The 24,906-nt window shown below is 38.4% G+C and overlaps 1 protein-coding gene across 3 annotated transcripts in view; it reads left to right on the plus strand.

Annotated features, from left to right (window-relative positions):
• LOC140241336 (uncharacterized) overlaps positions 1-22,832 on the plus strand; it is a 47,502-nt gene extending 24,670 nt beyond the window's left edge. For 2 of the 3 annotated variants that reach the window (XM_072321062.1, XM_072321064.1), the window contains exons 7-17: positions 943-1,012; positions 2,804-2,845; positions 4,115-4,194; positions 4,881-5,045; positions 5,912-5,932; positions 12,524-12,597; positions 13,077-13,200; positions 13,926-14,016; positions 14,752-14,915; positions 16,108-16,333; positions 21,147-22,832. In XM_072321062.1, the coding sequence (XP_072177163.1) occupies positions 943-1,012; positions 2,804-2,845; positions 4,115-4,194; positions 4,881-5,045; positions 5,912-5,932; positions 12,524-12,597; positions 13,077-13,200; positions 13,926-14,016; positions 14,752-14,915; positions 16,108-16,333; positions 21,147-22,774 (2,685 nt within the window). In that variant the 3' untranslated portion in view covers positions 22,775-22,832. The remainder of the gene's footprint in view (positions 1-942; positions 1,013-2,803; positions 2,846-4,114; positions 4,195-4,880; positions 5,046-5,911; positions 5,933-12,523; positions 12,598-13,076; positions 13,201-13,925; positions 14,017-14,751; positions 14,916-16,107; positions 16,334-21,146) is intronic. The other variant, XM_072321063.1, reaches the window with a different exon arrangement.
• Positions 22,833-24,906: the final 2,074 nt, after the last annotated feature.

Below are 24,906 nucleotides of genomic sequence, written 5' to 3' on the forward strand. Positions count from 1 at the left end.
CCCACTGGCTATTGCGATCTATAAATTTTACTGGGCAGATAGGAGTTTGAAAAATGATGATTTTGGCCTTGGCCATGAAGAGTAATACTTGTGCCTATGTATACTTTGTAGACTAGGAGAAGTTCTGGTCTTCTAAGAGTTGACCTTTGGCCAAAGCAGGAAAAGGGCTTGATGCCAAATAGCTTGCCACACTTCCTGTTGAGCAAAATATCACTTTTGCTTTGCCTGTGATGGCTCTCCATATCCGGTAAGAAAGGGGGGGGGGGGGCAGAGATGGCACAGTGTCTGGACTTATGTTTTGAAAAAAGATTTGGTTTTGCACCTCGTTGGAGGAAATTGTGACAAAGGTATTTGAGAGAGGGCGTAGCCATTAGGTTGTAATTGATCGGATTGATCGCAGCTCTGTGAATCTTGTTTGTTTAATGGCCACGTTGTTGTGATACGCACCTTTCAAAACTTGATTCTCTCGGGGATACACAAGTATTAGAGTATGGTTTCCAACTTTCTCGTTTGGAGTGTGATTTATCTCAGGGAATAGGCTTTTGCAGTACTTCATGTCTTTGGGAAGTAGTGATGTGGATATCAATTCAAAATTTGTTGACATTTTATGTTATTTGTTTAGAGATGCTTGAAGAATTTGAGCATTACTCACAAACGGTAACTTATTTTTATCACTGACATTTTCAGCATTGCAATGCACATTTTCATCTCTGTTGTAAAGTATGGTCTCTTTAAAACAACAGGAAACTAAGTTACAGTTTCAAATTGGTTGAAATGTAAAATGTAAAATGTACCACATGGTACTTGGCATTGCCTAATCTGTCATGTACGTAGCCGTGCATCAGTAATTAACAGGGACAAAACACACTTTTGCCTCTGTATTGATATTTTTTGTTTGTTTTCATGGTATTTGGGTATGTATTTGTTTTCTGCATCTTACAGAAGCCAAGTTTCAGTGAGAAAGATGAAGAGAATGGTGACAAGAAAAAGACATCAATTTTACCATGGAGAAGTGAGTATTTCAATTAACTTTGATGATCTTACCTCAGTTGACCTCAATTGACATATAGATTCTCTCCCTCTATGTTATGTTCGTTGTTGATGGCACAGCAGATATAATTTTACTTGGTTGTCATTGTGGCAAATGGGCATCCCTTTTCTTAAAGTTTCATTGAAGCGCTGAGATAATGTTCAACTGATTTCTAAATGTAACAGTAGGCCCATTTACACTTGCTTGGAAAAATCGCGACATTTGGGTGCAAGTTGCTAAGCAACTACACCCAAACGCCCTCGAAACATCGCGAAGTTTGAGGCGAAGTTAGTGAGTGTAAACCCAAGCTGCAGAAATATCGCGATTTTTCATCACGTGACTTTCGGTATCGGATTGCACCGGGAGTTTACACGCGCTCCCGATCCCTCTTGATCTTTGGAATGTGTAGAGAGTACGTCGGTCACTGGCCAGAGTACTAAGTACACGGTACAGTGTACAGGTCTAAACGGCCGATCCTCGATTGGCTCGTGGTCTCTCACCTCACTCTCCCTGATGAAACTAGTACGTGAAAACTACTACTAGTAGCAAACCTGAAGTTCTCCAACCACGTATCATCACCCCATGACGACTTAACAAAATAATGTTCTCCAGAAATGCGTTGATTGTGGGAGTGCCCATACTGCTCTCGATATACGTTGTTTGTGGAATACAGGAGTACGTAACAAGTGTGAGTTCTTGCTGTCGCCTGATAAAATACCAGTCCTAACTCCCAAGTCCTACATCTCATGCACTTTCGTCATATTGGCGAAATTTCATGATCCTCCTGAATGCTGCTGTCATCAACTTTTCCATACTTAGATGAAGTTTTACACACCTACTACGTATGTGATCTAATATAGCAAGCTATATAGTTTTACCGTAAGTAAACAGTCTCGAGAAGCACAAATTTATGTGTGCATTGGTGCATTGTACTGATAAAAAGCCCTGGCTCAACGTTCCAACCAGCTAGCTGTGATCAAAATATACTGCACTGCAGTGAAAACGAACAGAATAGCGCGCGCTTCCACTCAGCTACCGTGTTGAAAAGAGGTAAATTATGCATGCGCACTACCGACCAAAAAATCGTGATGTTTCGTGAAGCTCAAACTTTTGCGTAAGTGTAAACGATGGAACCAAAATATCGCGATTTTAAAAATCGCGATGTTAGTAAGTGTAAATGCGGCTACTTTCTCCAAGAAAAACAAGGCAAAATATTTATGACTTCGATACTCCTTTTCAGCAGTGATGGGTTGTTTCTCACTGTTGCAGCTAGGCACCTTGCATGCTGTGATCCCAGCTTGACGTATAGTCTTATGTGGTCCCAGCGTGCTGCTGTTTTCCCAAACCACATTTCTTAGCTTATCCTTTAGTATGGTAAACCACACGTTGATACATGTGAGCATGTGTGTGGCTTCTCAGTTTTTTTTTTCAGGTAGCAGTTTGTCATAGGGAGGTGAATCAATATACCATTTTTTCCCCCCTGGAGGAAATGATCAGGTAGGAGCTTAAGCATCCCATGCTGCCTTGGCCACTGATATTTTAGTCGTACTGATGCACAGCTTGGTGGATAGCTTACCGTATTAGTTTCCCCTGGGTAGCAGGGAAGTGAATTTTCAAAACAGAAGAAGGGTGTGCCGAACTTGTAAATACAAACTTGTTTTCAATTTCTAAGAGACACGAACTGCACTTTACTGGCATGAGATTTTTCTTTTTACTCTTCTAATTTTTCTCTGTTATTCTTCCATTTTCTTTGTTTTTGTGATATATCTACAGACAAACAGAAGAAACCCAAGGACGGAGACAAACCGACATCAAGTGAGGAGATGAAAAATATTGCAGCTTGTACTTTAACCCGTTTGAGGATGAGTCCTGAGTATACTCGGGCAGGTGTCTATGGGAAATGTTGTTGTAGCAAAATCAATCCGTCCTCAATGGGTTAATAAACTTTGTGCAACAGCAATGTAAAAGTTTCAATTTGATTTTAAAAAAAAGTCTGCCTCAATAATGCTGGCAAATAGGCAGAATTTTTTATTTTATTTTTATTTTTGAAAGTGTCAAGTGCGGAAACAATGCCGTAGAAATGAACATTGCAATTTCAATTCAATTCAATTCAATTCGTTTATTCATCTCAATCATCATAAAAACAAATACATTGTGAGATCGACCTAGCAAAAAGAAAAAGAAATATTGATGAGGAGAACGGGGACTACAAAAAGCGATAGCTTGAAATGGCGTAAAGCCCCCAGATTACAATGGTAAATAGAATGCATGTACATGTACATGACGAAGTGAACAGAATTTTTAAATGAAGTAAAATAATGAACTGCTTGAAATTGTACATAAAACACAGGAAATACTATACATTGAAATGGAAAAAATAAATAAATAAGGAGGTCTTTTAGCCCAGTGAAGTACGACGCCTCCTCCCCCCCCCCCCCCCCCCCCCGATCTGACAAAATTGTGGAAAAGGAGGGTTGATGTGATAAAAGTTTATTGTATGGTACCATTGCATCTGCCAGCACAGGAGAATTAATGGTAACCCCAAATGTTTGTGAAGATCTGCTACAGATTGAAGTGTATATTTAGGTATCCCATTTTGTCTTCCAGGCACAATGAGGAATTTGAATTTGCTTGAAAGCATATTCAATTATCATATTTGGAGTAGTCATTTGCTACTGAGTTCAGCACTTGCCAAAATCCAGTGCCATATTGAATCTGTTAGACATACATGTAGCGGTGCATGCATTGCTATTTTCACCCATTGTGCAAAGTAGGAATAGAGATGACAGCGAAATGGCATGGCAAGAAAAGGAAAGTGAAAGTTGTGAGACTGATAATTGCTATTAATTATTTTAGGCCACTTGGGGCCCCTAATCATCGCTTTGTCCAATTCATCTGTTCTCGTCGTGTGCCTGCGCTTATAGTTTCTGTGTTCGTTGCTAGTGGTGACTGGCTTTGTCCATCATTGGGTACACTGTAGGGACACAAACAGTCACTGGGAGGCACACTTTCCGTCGTTGATGATCAGTGGTTAGTTATTTTTTGGTTTTTATCATTTTCATTTTTTTTTCAATTGATTGGCAGGTTCAGGGAATGAGGAGACCAGTGTTAGCAGTCGCCACAGTTCAGTCACTAGTAGTGACTTCAGGCCAGCTGGTGGAAAGGTCAGTACCGCTGTGGCAGATTCACATACTAGAAAGCTCTTCCCCTTGCTACTACCCCCCCCCCCCCCCCCATGACCGGCGCATTAGGTGTCCAATCCAAAGTGTGGTTTAGATTTGTATTTAAACGTGTTCAGTTTCAGACAAACTTTTCTCAAGTGTCGATGACCTGGATTCCTGTACATCCTGGACTGTATGTGAGTGGTTTTGTTATGTGAGGTTTGTAGGTGTGTAGGTTACGTCTATATGTATAAATCTTTCCTAGTATAAGGATCATATTATTGATGAAACTAATGGTCTCCCCCACCCTTCCCCATTCCCTTAAAACATGTATCGACTGTATTTGACTCTGTGCCATGATTAATCTTATTGGAATTTGCCTGCCAGTATCATTTACGTGTAGACTTGCAATTGATTTGAGATGAATTTCCAGTGTAAGTCATTTGCAACCATCTGGTGATTATTTTTACAAATTTTTGTAGCATTGCATGTTTATGCAATGGTACAGGAAGTAAACAATGTTATAGAAAAGTCACAGTATGCCATGCAAGAGCTTTTACTTCTCAATGTTGAACACCATGCATGTGACATCGATCATGTCCCCCCCCCCCCCTCCTTTCTCTGTTATAACTGTCTCCCATCTCCCTCCTCCCTTTCGTCACCATTCTCCTCCCCCTTGTCCTCTGCAGTATGTGGACATGAACCACTGCTTCCACATGATCTTCCCCAACAATGAGATCCTGACGTTGACCCCCGAGCCCGACCAGAACCTGGGGCAGGTTCTTATGCCCCTGCTGGAGGAGCGAGGCCTCGGGCTGCAGAACGTCGAGATCTTCCTCAACGATACCAAGGAGGTGAGGGATCACAAACCAAACGAAGGGCTGGATGGGATGGATGGGGATAAGGGTGCCTTAGTTCAGATCCAATGTGGTGTATTGAGAAGATCTCCTGCTGGAATTTTGGATTTCTTGGCCCACTTAACCTAGAAAACCAAATTTTTGGCGGTCCTTCTATTTCCTGTTTGAAGAAGTCCAAAGGGTATCACTCTGTCATTTAAAGACACATAAAATACAAATGAAAACAGCAAAACTAATAAATGAAGAGAGACCTGTACAGACAGTGTTTATGTCATGATCTAAATTTATTGAAGAAAGTGCTTGGCCCAGAAGATGGGACAAAGTCTCTGTAGCACCAAACTTTCTAGACTTCTATTTTTTTCTCGACTTCAGTTTCATTCTAGATTGTTTTTAAAGGGAGAGAGAGATATTATATATGTCTCCATGTGGTGCGCATTTTACTTGCCTCTTTGTCGATAGAATTGTTGGAGTGCATTTCTTAAACTGAATCTGAGTGCTTGTACATTGCTAGTTGCCTCCAATGCTGTGTGGCAAATGCTTGTGCATACAGAGGTGTGACATATAATGAAATTCCAGTAATAAATCACACGCATGGTAATTTTGGACAAAGTGCTATTAATTAGTTAATGTTCCATCTGATTTTAGGGTGGAATGAATTTATTAGTGATTTAGTGACATAGCAAAATGTGTGTGTCTCTCTTCTGCAATAATTACCTTATTGTCATGAGTTAATGTGCAGTCTTTTGGTCTCAGTTTGCTGTGTGGTGAAGAAAAATATTGCGTGATTTTTTCCCCAAATACATGTGAATAGTTTCCACATTTGCATCTTTTTCTCTCTTTCTGTCTGCAACTTTCTCTTTCAGAGTGATACGGTTAAACAGAAGGTATATAAACACTAGCTGATAATCAGTATTAATAGCCTCCTCCATTTTTGTTGTTGTATATTTATGTACGTGCTATATGGCCAAAGCATCATCATGACTTTACTGGTATTTTGCAAGAACATTATCCTTGGTGCCAACACATAGATATAGAAAGCTAGCTCAATCTTTGCTCATAATCCCTATGACTGCATGACAAATCAACAAACACTGGGCAGTTTTCATTGAATGAGATAATAGTTGTATCTTGACCTTCTTTTCCCATTACTTGACTAACGTGCAATTACAATGTCGCATAAAATACCATCATGACCTTGCGTATTTAGCCCAAGTCAAATTCCATTCTTCATTCGCTTTTCATCATTTGGAAAACATGCTCTCCATTAACTAGAGTGTCCATTCTTTCCTGTAACCCCTTATCCTCCCATACCCATGTTGCTACCTTATCAGTCATACAAAAAAACAGTTCCCTCTCATGGCGAGTGTAAGCTTGATTGATGGATGCGCAGTCATGCCTGTAGTCCCTTGCATATATATTGCAGTTGGTAACTTTGCCATGCCATGTCTGCCTTTATAGAGCCTCGTGCCACATTTGGTGATGGTTTACATGTATGATCCTGCCTACATTGTATATGGTGTTACCATGCTGCTATAGCCTTTCATGCTTTGTAGTCTGCTTTACATTCATTTAAAAGCTATGTATGCACTGCCTCATTCATCATAAATGCTTGCATTATAGCAAATTTTGATAATAAATGTTCATATCACTTTATATATTCCTTTTTTTTTTTGCTACATTGATTTGGCAGTGCCTCTTGTTTTCATGCTGATATTCCCTTTGTGCATATTTCAAAAATCCATTTATATATTGATTTATTGTTTTTATTGTTCTGCCTCTCCAGGTGTAAAGTCAAAGCTTAAGCTTAAGCTGTTCATATTACAGCTCTCCAATTTTGAATAGGAAGATTTGAAAAATATGTCTTCATAATCATATAGAATTCAAAGGAGAAAATGCATGAAAATGGAATGCTAACACATGGACTATAATACCCTCACATTATGGGAGGCTGATTCTTAACCTGCTGGAAAAAAAAAATGCCTACAGGAAGTCTTACTCAAAAGTAAAGAGTAGAAACAGTCATGTTCCATTTTGCTTGAAATGATGAAATATCCACATTTACATGTATATTTGCCGTCCATCTTTGAAAACATGAATTTTTAATGCTTTTTCTTTCCTTCTTTGTTTTTTCATCACATCAGTGGGCATGCAATTGCATGTGTCCGATCAATTGCAAATAAAAGTTTCAAAGTGCTCATTTAATTATGAAGGCTTAGAACACAATTTGTTTACATTTTTAAAGCTTTAGACACCTTTGCTCTTTTGTTGTTATTGTTCACTTTTGCTCATTTGATTTTCATGGAGCACCAGCATACTTTTGAGAACCAACCTCATCATGTTGATCAACAAAATTAAGACTTAATGATTCATGATTTACAGAAAGGAATGCTTTCCAACATCCAGTGATTTGTGTGACAAGAAAATCTGATGTCAGTTTCATTTTGATACTTTCATGACAGGGTATGAAACATATCCGCCTAGATAATGTGTGGGTGAGGGTGCTATCTTGAAGTAAAATTCCTCTCTATTTTGAAGTTAATGTTGGTAGCAGACTGACAGAGCTGTTGGCAGTTTCATCAAGATCATACGTAAGATAGGAAAGCTTGGGATTGTGATGTTTTTAAGAAGCTCTGGTGTTGTTTGCAACTACATTTGAAAATCGGGTGACGCTGCATCATCACCTCACAGCACTCCTGCTAGTTTGCCAAAAAAAAAAAAAAATACAAAAGTATATATCTTGTTTTTGGTCAATTAATCAACAACTACTATGTCTACCCACTTTAAAACCTTCATTGCATGCCGTTTCATCAAGGTATCACAACACTGAAAATGCTTGATGAAAAGAATACGCATGATATTTCTGTTGATTTCATGCCAGAAAAAGAAATTTGGTGAAGATTTTTGTACAGGTCAGGGAAGTTTTCTGAGTTGAAGGCACTATCACCCCATCTTATCAGAGTTTCTGATTGCTATCAATGTCACTCTGCTATGGAAATATTTGAAACATAAAACTCCCATCATGTTCTCATTTTACCGGGATATTGAAGGCAACATTCTATTTGTTTGATTGATTTCGCTCTTCTTAAATACAGTCGTTGCAAACATAGGATGACATTGTACTCCAGTGTAGTCTTTTGATACCCCACAAAAATAAAAAACAAAATAGGATAAAAAGTGCAAATTTGTGCAAATAAGTGCAAATATATGAGCATAGAGAAAAAAAACGTGTGTAAAGCCTATAGCTAGCTGACAGACAAATCTTCTTTGTCTCGAAACCTGAAAGTCATCCATTCAAACTCATCCATTCATTCATTCATTCATTCATTCAACAAAAAAAAAAAAAAAAGGTTTACTATTAAAAAATGCTGGCATGTCCTGTTTCTAGGAAAAGTATCATTCATGTATGATAAATTTGCCAAAGTGGGGGGGGGGGGGGGGGAATATTAGTCTGAAACTATTGCTGAAGAACTTGAGTTGAAGATCATTCCAAAAATTATAAAGCTATTCTGGGAATTTGTGTATAGTTCAGTTGATTTTATATGGATTTAACTACATGGACCAACTATATGTTATGAGAATCTTCCCAGCACAGTTTTCCATTTCCTCCACTAATATGTTTGTGCTGGTATATGATCAACCTTGCCCTGGTTGGAACAAAATTATGAAAGTGCACGTAGTACAAATGATGTGGTTATGTATCCGCCATCAAACAATACAGAGACATAAAGTAGATGAAGAGCAGATTTACAGTGTAGCCTTGTAATGTAACACTCCTCCTTGTATGTTTATGAAAGCAGACTTTCATCTAACAAAAAAAAAAAAGAGAGAAAAAAAAAAAAGAAGTCTGCTTCCGGCACGTCTGGAATGCCACCAAGTTGTGATTTTGATTCTGTCCCAAGTTATGCAGTAAAATCCCAGGTGAGTGCTGCCTAGATCTTAATCAAAGACATAGAGGAAGCCTTGCAACCATGTCCCAAGGTTCCTACTTTCAGAATAAATAGTAGACTTGCTAAGGGGGTAAACGCTGCATTTTTTAGTACAAATGTCCTACTTGGCTCAGATGTTCCCAAGGGCAATTGAAAAATTTTCATGTAAAGAGACAATCTGTATCTATGCAAATAAGCCTTAATTTGCATAATTTATACAAAAATACATATAAAAATTATAAAAAATATATGTGCATCCAGCAGAAATGCATAATTTTTTAGTTGTATTCTATAGAATAAGTGGAAACAATTCCTGCAAAAATTGATTTCATACCTATGTAAATAAATATAAAATTTGCATAATTACGCAAGGTATTGTGCAAAAATCTGCATTTTTGAGAGAATTTCTAAACTATTAAGTACTGGATCTTGTATTACAAAGTTTGAACCTGGGATGGACGTTCCTTGGGTCAAACGTAAATGATTCATCTGAAGAGACAAACTGTCTCTATGCAAACAACCTGTTATTTGCATAATATGCATATCAATACATACACATCTATAGATAATCAGAACAAACAAAAAGCCTTAATGTGACATGTCTTGAATCGCTTTGGACTTAATATCCAAAAAGCTGATAGAATAAGACAATACTCTCACAACAACACTTTTCAGTTGCATAAATTGTTTCCATATTATTTAATTAACTTAGGCATTTTATGCATAGATTATGTAAATAAGTACACCAGTCGTGAAATTTCGAAACATATCGATCTTTGAAATTATTTTTGCTATCAATATTTCCTCATTGCATAAATGCTTCGCAAGGTGGAAAAAAATAGCAATCGATAGTGACACTCTTTAAATACGATTATGTAAATTTAAGAGTAGGGCTTACATATGAACAGATGCAAATCGGAACAATATTGCTTACAAAAGGACTGTTTTTCCCTTGCAAACAGTACACAACTGAGGTCATGGTTAGAAAATCATTACAAAAAAAAAAAAAACACACTACCATAGTGAAAGTGTGAATTCTGATTTTCATTGTATTTTGTAGGCAATCAAGAGGCTTTTTACATCAAACTGATTATAAACTTGTGCAAATTATGTGGATGCACGGGTATCTGCACACATTAAGAACTTACAAGCTTGAGTTAGAAACAAAGTCTGTTTCTGAAAAAAAAAAATGTTAACCCAGTATACTATGAGCTACTATGGCATGGAAACTATGCTAGGAAATGTATACACAATAACCTTTTGATAAGGCAATAATATGCAAAATTGTCATGTGAAGAGTAGGACCTATAGGAGATGTTATACTTTAAGTCAAATAATCTCAGTCTCTCACTTAAAATCAGTCACTTTCAACCATAAATCAAAGCAGAAATAATACGTTCATAGCCATAAAAGAGTATATTCGATGGCTCTTACGATATACTAGGATGTGATTTGTCAACAGATCGTCACAGACTACTGTTTACGAGGATCGTAAATGTCATATTCTCCCTGGTTGTGATTGTTTTCCCTTTTTCCAAAGAATGTTATTTTCCACCACATATCAGCTAATACCTGTATAGATGATCATGACCTACATGATCTTGAAGCTTTTTCCAAAAAATGATTATGTTAACTGGTTTAGTGTAAAGATGTCAGAGGTTAAATTAAAAGAAATACATTGGTGAAAATGTAAAAGGTAAGAATGTCAGATGTGTACATGTGTGCATCAAAATTAACTTCCATGCGACCCATACATTAAATGTAATGATGGTGCACGTGACTATACCATGTCACTGAATTCCATGTCCTTTCCTACTTCTCAAGAGGAAACAAAAACACTTGAGAGGGGAGGGCTTAACATTTTTTCGATAATCAACAAAGGTATCACTGTCAGGTAGAACATGAACAAATATGTACATATTAAGTTTCATGATACCTTTATTCACATTCAAGATATGAAAGAAAAAGTGAAATATAGCACTTTCATCACAGCTATAACATTTTGGCAGGAAATTTCCCAGAGAATATCCATTAGGTAATACATGTATATAATCATTAAGTTTCAAGAAAAGTCCTACAAGTATTGCAAAACCATGAGGGAAATAGAGAAATTTTGAGGGCCCAATTTACCTTGATCTTTGACCCCTGACCGTTGACAAATGACCCCTAAATTCCCGAGAAAATCCCTGCCAGTAACAAGTTCCATGAAGACACATTGAACCATTTGCGAAATACATTGAAAAAAAAGTGCAATTTTAGCATTTTCACCTGAACTTTGACCTTTAACCTCTTGACCTGAAACTGTCTGGCGATCGAATCTCATTTTGGTAGTGTATGCAGTCACTACGTTTGAAAAAAATACCTTCAGACATGGCATGAATATGGGGAAAATAATGAAATTTTAGCATTGACCTTGAACTTTTTGACCTTTGACCTCATGCCGATTTTACTTAAAAACTCCTTAACCACTTGCCCCATTATACGTCATCTTTGGACCATGTTTGGTGAAATTTGCATAATCCAGTCTTGAGTTATCGCGTAAACTGATACAATTTCTTAAGTCGACCTTGACCATTGACTTTTGGTACATTCGGGTATTAATATGCACAATATGCTAATTAGGTGGTATTTGCATAGACAAATAGTGTTTTGATATTACAAACCATTTCCTTTTGACTAAAGGAAATGCATAATACTTCCATAGTTTTCATCATAAAATGCAGTTCTTAGACTGTAAGAAAAACTTTGAAAATAATGTTTTTACTTTACTTTCTTAAGTATATTATGTAAATTAGCTGGTAATGAGGATTCAATTATTCAAATTCTTTCCTCATTTTGTTTCATAAAGTGTTTCTAACGGGTTATATCTAGGATGAGATTTAAGGGAGTTTCATTAAGGCTTCATTAAGGCTTTTTGCTTATAGATGTGTAGGTATTGATATGGATATCATGCAAAGGATATCATGCAAATAACAGGTTATTTGCATGATATCCATATCAATATGAGGCAGTTTGTCTCTTCAGATGAATCATTTACTTTTGACCCAAGGGACATCCATCCCAGTTTCAAACTTTGTACTACAAGATCAAGTGCTTAATAGTTTAGAAATTCTTTTAAAAATGCAGATTTTTGCGCAATAACTTGCATAATTATGCAAATTTTATGTTTATTTACATAGGTATGAAATCAATTTTTGCAGGAATTGTTTCCACATACTCTATAGAATACTTCTACCACATTAGGTATTTCCGCTGGATGCACATATATTTTTAAATAATTTTTATATGTATTTTTGTACAAATTATGCAAATCAAGGCTTATTTGCATAGATACAGATTGTCTCTTTAGATGAAAAAATTCCAATTGTACAGAGGAACATGTGTGCCAAATAGGACATTTGTACTATAAAATGCAGCGATCACCCCCTTTTTCGCCCTTAGCAAGCCTACTAAAACCTTTTTATTCTAATTTGGCCATGACATGTTGGTTATATTCCAATTGACTGTACACTCTACATTCAAAGGCATTTTGCATGCATCTCCCCACAGTTGGTGGACATGGACCAGATGGCCACCAGTTTGATTGGACGCCAGATCATTGTGGAGAGAAGAGTCCTCTTCAAGTGAGTCCAGTAGACAAATGATATGCTCACATAATATGCACAGATTTTTTGTGTGCACCATGGCTAAACTCAAGCCAAGCCAAGATGGGGAATGAAACCCAAATATGCATGTTGATTGAGTCAATGCAGCAATATCAGTAGAACACATCAGTGAAAGTTTCAGGGACATTGGACAAGCTATTTCAGGGCTATGAATTGTTTAAGTTTTGGTACCATCATTGCGGGATAAGAAGACTACTACAGTTCATGACGTCATGTTTGGACAACAATATGAAGAAATAAAAAAACACTTTTCTAGAAAGAGCACTTGACTTGTAGTTATATCTTTCAACACCCTTTTACAAGGCTGTGCAAATGAAAGCATTGCATGTAAAGTTAGATGAAATGATTTATCTGTTTCCCACGATGCTTTTAAAGAGTACAGGTTTGTGACACTGAAGGCACTGAACTCCTCCACTCTCATGCGATTGTGTTTTCAGGATTGAGCTGCCCAACAAGAGAGTCATAGGGGTCAAGTCCAAGCTGTCCAAAAAGATCATTGAAGTACTGAGACCAGTGGCCTACAAGTACAAGCTGCACCTGGATGCAATGGTAGTTCACTTGGTGAGTCAAATGGTGTAAGATGATTCCATTTCAGGCTTTGGAGCACCTGCAGTGAAGTTAAATTTGTCAAACGGGAGAGAGGGCCTTCAAGAATTTGTACAGGCTGTATCTTCCATCCTAACCTGAGATTTCCCATTTTCCATAGATAGTTAAGCTGTGGAGCTGCACCATAGTTTCTTTGTGATCTTGTAATTTATATTCATTGTTGTATTTATACTCCATCTTCCCCTCCTTCTTACACTTTTTCTTCTAATATTAGTATTAACATTGTTATTACTTTTTATGGTTCTTATTATTGTTACTGTTGTTTTTCACATTATCATTATCATCCTCATTGTTACTGTCATCGTCAAGATTTGCTGTGTTTTAAAGGGCCTTGAAATGATACAGCAGTGACCTATTTAAAGGGGTCTAGGGCAACTACCCCCTGGGCAATTACCCCGGACCCTTCCCCTGGCCCTAATCCTAATCCTAATCCTGAACCTAACCCTAACCCAAACCCAAACTCCTAACACTAAACCTAACCCTAAACCTAACCCTAACCCTAATCTTAACTCTAACCTTACCACTAACCAGTATTTAGCTGGGGGGTAATTGCCCTCGGGGGGTAATTGCCCGGATACGATTTAAAGGTCAGGAGTTATTTCAGTAAGATCATATCAAAGTGTAGAACTACGAGATAGAAACCCCCAAACTTGGCTAAAAACATTTTTCTCTGTCTCCAGAGTGACTCCCCAGTCCCCCTGGACCTGGACTTTACTGTGGCCTCGCTGGATGGACAACGGATTCTCATTGAGACACTGAAGACATACAGTGGTAAGAAGGACTGCATTGGCCTAGGAATGGAGGAATCTATTGAGAAGGTCTTAAAGAATACTGTATATGCTGTTATTTTCGTGTACAGATATTTGAAAATATTACGTGAAAATATTCATTTTATCTTGCATAATCTCAGGTGCAAATTCTGTGATGTTATTTGTATTTCTTAACTCCTTATGTGGAAATAAATACAGTGAATTGAATTGAATTGAATTTTACTGACATAGACAATGTTCACTGATGAAAATGTACTGCCTTTTAATGATATGTTATAGACTCTGCATCCATTATGTTTGGCTGTGTGGAACAGTTTGCTTTTTAAAATGCCTTCTGTATGAAAGAAGATTTCACAGTCATTGCATGCAGTTCTCTTTTTGAAGAGTCACAATTCACAAGTTTCCGTTGCAGGATATGCTGGGTTGAAAAAAAATGGCTGTTTCATAGTTTTTAGTGAAATGTTGACAGAAAAAAATGTTGGAAAGTAAGCAATTGTCGGAAGTGATATGGGGAAATTCAACCAGAATGGTGTCCTTGAGAGTCAGTGCAACTATTTGTGTCTTTGTGTCTACCTCCCAAGGATCATAAATTGACTGTTTCATAGTTTTTAGTGAAATGTTGACAGAAAAAAAATGTTGGAAAGGAAGCAGTTGTCGGAAGTGATATGGGGAAATTCAACCAGAATGATACCCTTGAGAGTCAATGTGACTGTTTGTGTCTTTGCTACCTCCCAAGGATCATATGACATTGGTGGAAGGGCGTCTGTTGGTCCCAGCACCAGCGGGACGCAGCAGGGAGGCGATGAAATCAGCCACACGAGGGCAGCCTCCGTCGACAGTTTCCTCCGCGACGAGGACCCCAAGACGAGCTCTGTGCAGACTGAGATGCTGAAGGCCAAGGTGTGTTTCAAGCTGCATGCCTCTGTCATAGCACCACCCCGATGCACACTCTTCCGATGTCTTACACTATATTTATTGTATGAGAATGTACTTTAGCTGATAGCCAGTCACCTCCTGTCTGTTCCAGTTTTTGCTGGTGGGGGGGGGGGGGGGGGGTGGGGGAGGGGGGTTATGTGAGAGATACCAGTAGACTGAGTAAAAACAATCAAAGGAAACTCTGCCAGTGCTGGCCTTCCCCACCATTCATCCTCTGGAGTTTCACACTAGTCAACAGGAATTAGTTGTGGTCCAAATTTTCAAATGAAAGCAACCTTCAACTAATTTTAGCAAGTGAAAATTTCAGTGATGTACCATAGCATGCCAACCTCAGATTTAATTTTTTCCCCCCTAAATCTATTGTTGTTTTTGTTCAATGTGATGCTATGTTAAATGCTTTCTTTGTTTAATGTCTTTAAGCCTATGTCCCTCACATTTGTGCTGGCAGGTAAATGTACATAGCAAATATGAAGTGACCTGGTGTACAGAGCTTACTCTCTGTCATTGCCAGCATTATTCCAAAGCAGAATATGAAATCACTGTGTATTTACCTAGGCTGGGATTCCTGTTATTGTGAATCTGCTCAAAAGAGAAATAGGGTGATACAGGAGGCAACAGACATGTGTAAGATGTTGTCATATTTTACCAAGGGAGTGCGTTCACAGAAAGTGACCTACTGCAGATTATTAGAGTGTAGGGGTGTTTGTCAGAGGACTAGAAGTTTTTTTCTATTTTCTATTTAATTTAATTTAATTTAATTTAATTTGATTTGATTTAATTCTATTTTATTTTATTTTATTTTATTTTATTTATTTTACTTTATTTTTTTTATTTTAATTTTTTTTAATTTTTATTATTATTATTATTTATTTATTTATTTATTTATTTTTTTGGATCTAATGTGTGTGTGTATGTTCCTAAGCTGACCTGCAGTCTTTGAAGATAGAATACCCTGTACATCTGGCAGAGTAGTCTAATCATTCTTGTAAATGAATTGATTCACATTTTAGCCGAAAATTCATATACAGCGTACACACAGTGCATATTTGGGTTACTGAAAAGACTTGTGCAGAGTAAACCAAGGTTTCTCCTGTAAGAGCACGCATAGGAAAACCTTAGAGCTTTTATGTCTATTTTCATATTGTTTCCTCCTTAGCTCACTGCCACAATGTCCATGCAGCCCCCTGGGGACACCAGGAGAGACCAGAGAAACCTCTCAGCTGCCACCGCTGCCTCCCCTGCCACCAAGGTGGGCACCCTTACCACAGCCCCAGCCCCAGCATCTCCCACGGCTACACCAGCAGCGGAACCGGCCTTAACCAACGGGAGAACGGAGGGGCGGAGGAAAGGAAACCTCAAAATCATGGACAAGGACACGGAAGGTTGGTATAGCTGGTTTTATGGTGGCAGACTTTCACCAATGATCAGGACAGAAGCAGCTTATGGGATCATTTGTTGGATTTAGACATGTTTCCATACATTTGAAAATGCCCGAGTTAATTTCCAGATTTTATTCTTTCTTTTTTTCAAAGCTTAAACGGGAAACCATATACTTTTTTTGAGGAACAAACTCAGAAGGTCAATGTTCTCTAAATTTGATAAATTTGCAAAAGAGAGAAAGAAAGAAAGAAAGACAAAAATTTTGGCATGTTTTTAATCGAAGTTATGATTCCTTTTTTTTCTTGTCCGAACTTAAGTTTTAGTCTGTTGTGATGTTTCAATTGCTCCAGGTGACTATTGTAGACTCTCTACTGTGCCTGTGCATGGCATAAACCTCGACCCATTCCTCTCTTGCCCCCCTACCACCCCTTCCCCAGTCCCAGACATTAGTTCTTGTTTTCCCAGCATTCTCTCCAGTTTGAATACAATTGTTGTACTGTGTTGTAGCCTGACCCCTCTTCCCCTTGGTCCTGCACCCCTCGGTAGATACGCTCTGCACCTCCTGTCTGTATCCTTGTCTCCCTGTAACTAACTTACTAGTGAATGTTTCTTTTTTGAAACTTTGTCTGCCAGTTCAGACGATCTCAGTACTCTTAAAGAGGGGACTTGTTTGTAGTTTGTCAGTATGGGAAGATAAAAGAAAACAGCAAAAGCAGCAAATTCCTTTAAAAAAAAGATGAAGAAGAAAAGGTAACACTTGATGTATTGGATGTTTCTTGGTCTGAAAAGAAAGACTTCAGCAATACATGTGAGACCCATGTCATTAAAGAAGGTTGCATAATTTGATCTTAAGATGCTTTTTGATTGATTTATTGTTCATGACAGAATTAGCACAGCTAGACTGCTTACTATAGTTATCATCATTGTAAAGTAATCTTGACAAGTATTGATACCACTTTTAAAAAGAAAATGTGGTTGTTATTGTGATGAATTACAAGTATATGCTTCTCCCCCACTTAACCACTTTGAAGATACATCCAACGATCACATCGAGTTGATAAAGCACAAACAGAATAATGCCTTCTATCTGCATTGACATTCATCATGATTGTATTTGAAGAGCTAGTGTTTCTTCAATGAAGAAGTGGTTTTATGAATATTACTTCTTTTCTCTCTCATCTAGTAGGAGTAGATTTCAGCCCTCCAGTTAAATACATCAGACATGATAAATTTTGTATGTTGCTTTACCAGTCAAATCTCTTTAATGCTATCTGTGGTTTAATGCAATGCTTTCTATGTATTTATGTCTTTTGTTGTCCAGAGGTCTTTGTTTGATGCTATGGCATCAACATTTGCAAATCTGCATCGACTCTGAAAAAAGAATAAAAGATTGGTAGGGAAAAGTTGGATTCTTCTCCCCAGTTGTAACTCTAGTGATGTGTTCACAGGTGCATGCATGCCGTAACACACATACACATGTATACACACCCCTTATTTATCCGCTGTACATTCTGTTATCATCAGTGTTGTACATTGTACATAGGTCTGCATGCTTTTCTTTTTTGTTTGTTTAGTCTTGCATCATCAGCCCTTTTTTCCAGCTACTTTCATCAGATCCGCTCTCAAATTTGCTTTTTACCCATTTCTCGTCAAATTTTGGTCAGAAATTACCAAGGGTGAGAAGCATGTGTTCTATCCACATGTCATTAGAATATCTAGATAATGTTGTTTTATTTTATTATTATAATTTTTTTTTTTAATAAGAGAAGTCATTTTACTAACAACTGCATTACTAAAATCATCCAAACATTTGTGTTTATATCCTTATGTAATTGGACAGTCTTGCCCTTTTTTCTGCATAATCTTATGAGGTTATGAAAGTGCTCTCAAAATAGGGCACGTCAATATTTTATTTTGATGAATTCTTTAGTACCTTGAATGTAAAGAGACTGTCCATATGCCATGTGCATATTCAGACTAGCCAGTTGTTAAAAAAGAGTTCAGTCTGTGAAAAATTAATGTTGAATCTGTGATTATGCCGATATAAGTGTTTATTTCGTAATTTTTAGTTTTCCAGGAGTATAATTGTGTTTAACTACCTACCATGTTCTTTTCATACTACTCTTCAGTTATAGTGTGACATTGTTGAATATTACTGATATCAGATATGAGTAGTTCCAACAATGATTGGTTTTGATATTGATAAATAGCAGTCATTAGTTTCTTTGAAACTAGTGTAAGCCTATAAACACATTTTTTTAATGCCATGAATGACTAAATTCTTATCATTTCTCTGTTTCCCAATTGTGGGAATTTTACTAAAGTGATGAGAGAATTGATGGACATGTATCATTCATAACTACCACTTTTAGGATAATACAAAAAAAGGTGTGATCAGGCTCATAGTAACTACAGGGGCATCTTATAGATGTCTCAGATTGAGTCTTTTCCGACACTGTATCCTTTGGTTCTTGCACGCAAATGAGATTCAAGTGATGTTGTACTTCACTGCAAAAGTTTGCATTTGTTTAGAGTAGATCTTCATATTTTTGTTGTCCCAATGCTTCAATGCATCAGTGAGCCCATTTAGTTCCAAGCATAAATGTCTTTTATACAGTATACATCAAGTAGCACAAGCAATCGGACAAAAGATCAAACATAATTTTCTGTGACCAGTGGGATGGGTGATTATTTTTGCATCTGTGTTGTTTTCATTTTTTCTTGTTTATTACTCATTTGCAGTCAATGCTCTACATTGTAGGACATGGGCTATCATGTCATGTCATGTAGTTGGGATTGTGAGGTTGTGGGGGTAGTAAGGGAAAGCACTTTTAACATTTTGCTCTCTGATACTCCTGTGAAGAATCCTCACAAGAATTAGAATTAGACACTCCAACATATCGAGATGACATAATATGGGCAATCATGCTTTGGAGTTGCAATGAGGAGCTATAGAGGGCGACACTGCACAAAGAATATTTTTTTCTTTTTTTTTAAAGTTCATTGCTTAATGTCCATGCGTACTAGGCAGCAGATTCAGCTCTGTGTAGATGTGCTATAACCTGCAGACAATGTTTGTGCTAGCAATATGTGCATTCGGAAAAAAAAAAAAGAATTAAAAATCTTAACACTAATTGAAAGGCAGGAATCAACTTTTTAACTGCAACAGAATAAGCCAGGCTAGCCATAGCAGCGTGTGATATCACCTCCCTCACTTCACTCATATTTGTTTTGAAGCCTTAACATCACAGACCAGTGAAAGAAAACAAACATGTTCATGATCCACTTAATTCTAAAACCAGCACGGAAAGTCTAAAAGTTTAACGCTGCATTAAACCTAGCAGATGACCTTTGTCTTTCCATCCATCAAAGAGTGATCATGGTGGGATGCAGTGGAGCTGATATTTCCCTTTAAAGCAGTAAGATAGGCACTGCAGTGGCTCTAAACACACATCCTTGAGGTTCCAGAGTGGCAATATGACCATGATACCACAGTCCATTCCTCGTAGGAAACTTGATGGGGCCTAAATGAAGCCCAGAGGGGAAGATGAACTAGAAAGTTGCGACAGTGAAGTGTTACAGACTTGCGTCTTTATGCATACCGGCAATATGACATAGCACGTTCATTTCGTTCCAAGTGGCTTTTCGATTTTGTTTCAGCTCAGCCAATTATGCCATCATTTCTTTTGATTTAATTTTACATTATTCAAGCTCACATATTGTTTCAATTTTGATAACACATTAGCATAGTCGATAGCATTCAGAAAAAAGAATTACATATCTGCCATTGCATATTGGTTACATTGTATATATATTGATTACATATTAGTGTTGTCATAACAATTATGCTAGCTGGTGATTAAATGATATCTATTGCAGTCATAATGAAGTTAACATGTAATATTTGTCAAAACTTTAGTGTGGTATGATAACATGACATTCTTTATTTCTGCTCTGTGAAAGTATTAGTAATGATGTCTTTTTACTTTTACTTTTTTTTCAATTAATTTGATTCATTCAATACTTCAAAAGACCATAAAACTTGTCTTATTTCCACTTTCTGTGTTTCCCACTTTTTCTTACATATTCCGTAGTGCTGTGCAGGGGATATTCTTTCCTATGTATCTCAATCTTACAACACCCTATGGTTAAGGGGCTCACAGAATTGCATGCGGACCACTAGCAAGTTCTCTGTTTACTCTTTGTTGCTTTGGGGATCACGCTGTTACGAGTTGCCAAATTATTTTTGATGCACTGTCTCTTCAGGCCCCTGCCGAGTGCCAAGCAGAAGTAACATGCTCATTTGCATATTGAAATACATGTCTTACACATCTTGTTCTGTTTTGTTTTGTTTTATATTGTTTCGAGAACACTCAAGTCAAGTTTTTTTTTTTTTTGAGTACCAGTACTTTTAATTATGGTAAACCCATAGGAGAATCCTAGACGATTTTTATCATCAAGGGAAGCATACAAAGAATGATTACTTCGACATTCTGGTGAAAAAATCTGACTAAGTTCATCAATGCACTGAAACATTTGAAACAAAAAACACAGAAATTACACTTAATTTAAAGAAGAATGCAGTATCTTCCGGGAATGAGATATCCATGTAACTGTGATGTTTACTACCAGCAGGTGGATAAGTAGTGTCTCATTGATAATTATTCACGAAGTGAATGTCAATAGATTGCACTCTTTGGGTACATTTTTGTCAGGTATTGCTTTGATTTGAGGAAGATGTTGAGGTTAAAATCTTCAAGGTGTATCCTTTGTTCATTGATGCGTTCTTTTCCTCTCTTGCATCTCTTTCACTAGATCTCATTGCCATGGTTTCAAAAGCCCAGAATAAACGCCTTGATGACCAGAGGGGCCTCACACTCCGCAATCTTGAGCTTCCAGACTTTCTGAAGGTGCCCAGCACATCTTTATCCTCCACCAATCCCATTGATAACCGTCCAAAGAGTTCTCTTGGTCTTCCCTACGGGACGCAACCGCTGGAGTCCTCCGGCAAGAACCACCAGCACAAAGAGCTCACGGCAGCCGACATCGAAGCTCTCAAGTTGCGTCCGAAGTCCACGCCTCCAAGACCAAACGCTGTGGTGAATGGTGGGGCAGTGTTCTCTGACGGCATCTTACCCACGCATTCTCAGGCCGAGGAACTGTTCGGCGGTTCGAATCCACGGAATCCGGTTGTGCGATTCAACGACACTGTCGTGAGTAGCACCTACCGGGACACCTCGTGGGATGACACGTCTACTGCAAACTACAGCCAGAAACCAGACATGGTGCCTCTGTCGATGACACCAGACTCTTACCAGTTGGGAAGTTACCCTGCGAATAAAGCAGACAAATTGAGTCCACGAGCCTACGGACACAGTCTGAGTGATGGGAATGACTCCACCGACCATGGGCACAACAACACCGCCTACTCACTGGAGTTTAATAGCTCTTATGGCAGTGGGGACCAACCCAGTTTGAATGCCACTCTCACCTCCTCCCCATCGGAGTCCAAGCTCCAGCTGCCCCCAGTGCCAGACCTTGACTCTACCTTACAGGAGACCATGGCAAACTACACACCTCCCCCTTCTCTGAACAACAAGCAGGAGAGTCCCAGCAGAGACATTGGCCCCACCAGGCAGACCCCCATTATACACCCCTTCAGCGCTGGGAGCACCCTGCCAGGCCACACGCCAGATCTACTGAGCAAACCCATCCTGGACTCCGGTAGCTATGCCTCCAATGGCTACTCGCGCAGCATCTCTGCCGCGCAGCTGTCCTGCTCCAACAATAACAACACTTTCCTCCCGAGTTCCAAGAGTGTTCCTGACATACAAACAGAAACAAATAATTGCTACTCAAACTACTGCCCCATCCCCACCACTCCGGACGGGAGCTTCTACGGATCGAGTCCCACAGTTGAGGCGCCGCCCAAGGCACAGCCAGATGTGAGCCAGATGTACAGCCGGGCCTTAAGGCCCCCTCCCTCATACCACAGCAGCAGGGGTGCTGGAATAGGGAGAACTATCTCTGCACCGAGTATGAACTCCATGAGTGCTCTGCCAAGTGGCACTCAGCCTGCCGGTCGACAGGGCTCACAGCATGGAGAGTTCTGGTCCAGAGTGACTAGTTCCGGTACTGATGCCCAGACCACGCCAGGGTTGCATGGCTCGTGCAAACAAATCCCATACAAGAAAGTTGGTGGCCACCCAACATGGTCCCACCCCTCTGCAGGAGGAGCAAGACCAAGAGTTTCGTCCAGTGGTACCATAGGTGGTGCCAGCGGTGCCTGCAGTGGCTCGTCAACAGGCGCACAGGGTTACACCATGCCTGCCAGTGGTGGTGCCTACCAAAAGAGTGTAGCCAGCGGAGACACTAATTTTCAGGGCAAGGAGACTGTCATCATCTCGAAAGACGGCAGAAAATTGAGAGCAACCTTTGTGTAGAGGGAGGAATGGGACGAAAACAGGTTTGGTTACCCGTCAGTCCATGGTGTAACAATGGATCCATACTGTTGATTGCTGCAGGATTTTGGACAGTAACTGAAAGACTGCAGCAAGCTGATCCTTGCTGTTGCTAATCAGCATAAGAGGTTGACTTGGGCATGTTGGGCATCAGGTATCACTTCATCCCAGGACCCCCCGCCGGTGCAGCAGTGTACATATGTATGTGCATGTCTGCACATTAGCGACACTGTCAATTCAAGTGCTTATCCTTTGCTGTTGTTTTTGAGCAACCACTTGTTCAATGAGCATTTTGTAATGGGAAAGATGACTGCATTTAGCAAAAGTTTGGTAACTGAAGTCATACCATGTCCAATACGGCAAATTCAATCTCTCTTAAATGTGTGCATACAAAATTTGGCATGCATGATAACATGCTTCACAGTATAATGTACATGCCATAGCCATCCATACTCACTTGTAGCCCAGACACTGTTAACAACTGGAAGGGACGTACATTAAAAGCTAGCCCATGGTGCATGGGCATTCAGTCTGGAAAATGTTGTGAGGAACAACTTTTTTCTTTTTATATCGCACAAATTTTTGTAAAACAACTAGCACTGGTATTGCTCATAATATTACAGTTTTCCGTCGTCGCTTGCCACTACACTGACAGAATTGCTCTCATGGGAAATGGCTACCGGTCGGTATATAATGACTAGTGCTGACAGTCGGGTTTGTTCTCTTGTACGACTGTATGATATCATGAGTTTATGTGCACTTTTACCAATGAATCAATCACCGATTTTATGAGAACGAGTGAGCGAGCGAGGAAGCAAGGATAGATACACAGAGAGAGAGAGAGAGAGAGAGAGAGAGAGAGAGATTCTTTTAAACTATCAAAATTCAGCATAAGTAGTGTATGAATACTAATATCCTTAAAGTTACAATCTATGTCACTCAAGTCACCATTACAGTATATTCAATCGTGCTTCCATTAATCAAACTATATGATAGAATGACGCCTAATGTAAATATGATTTTCTTTTAAAAATCATGTTTTTGTTGTTGTTTAAATCTTATATACTATGTATCGCCTTGTTTGATGTTTGCTTTTGAGTCAATCTTGGTAAATATCATATGTTTAACATCATTATGAAGGATCCCGATGAGGTATGAATTTATTTGTCGGTGGGTGCCTTTTGCAGGAATCATTTACACGTGAATTAGCATTCTTGTCTGACAGCCTAAGCCAGCAGTGTCAAGAATGATACAGAGATTATGACATGGATCTTCTTTTAGTTTTGAACGATGTTCCTCTGTGGTTATAGATATAAGTGGAGGTACATTGTAGTCTCATATAAATGAAGATTGTCGGTGTTAGTTTATGAATGGTATGTACACTCCACCGACATTTGCCAGAAACAAACAGGGAATAGTGAAATCACTGACACATCCATTTTTTTTTTTTTTTTTTTTTGGGGGGGGGGGGGGTTGTTTGTTCAAAGAGTCCTTGTGGTGTTGTACGTGGACCTGATCAGTAGGGTGACTCATACTATCATTGGTTGTATGAGCATTTTTTTTTTTTTTTTTTTTTTTTGGTTGTATGAGCATTTCTAATATGAGATGACACATTTTGATATTGTGATGACAATCAGTAGAAATACCACAAGTTAGTAAATATCTCAAGACAATCTATATCATCTTGATTCCATGAAATGCCTGTTGTTGTCGTTGTTGCTAAATCTAGTAGTCCTAGAGTGACTCTAGAGTAACTTTCAGGATACTTCCCTTTGTCCTCCTGGTAGGAAAAATGCACGTTTATGTACATAAAGCACTTCAATTAGATGTAATTTAATTCCTTTCAGAATCACTTGAATCAGATATATGTAAATAATGTAAATGTAATTCTAATGTCCTTATTATAACTTACAATTGAATCTGCATTTTTTGTTTTTTGTTTTGTTTTTTATGTTCAAGAAATCTCAGAATTAAGGCGCAAAAAAATATTTAAAAAAAGCCAAACTTTGTACCGAGTATATTGTATTGCTACGTGCATCCTCTTGTAATATAACAGGTTGTTGATAGCAAGGTTACACTTAGAAAATATAGGACAATGTTAAACAGTAAGAATG

Source organism: Diadema setosum, chromosome 18, assembly GCF_964275005.1.
Source record: "Diadema setosum chromosome 18, eeDiaSeto1, whole genome shotgun sequence".
NCBI classification, from domain to species: Eukaryota; Metazoa; Echinodermata; class Echinoidea; order Diadematoida; family Diadematidae; genus Diadema; species Diadema setosum.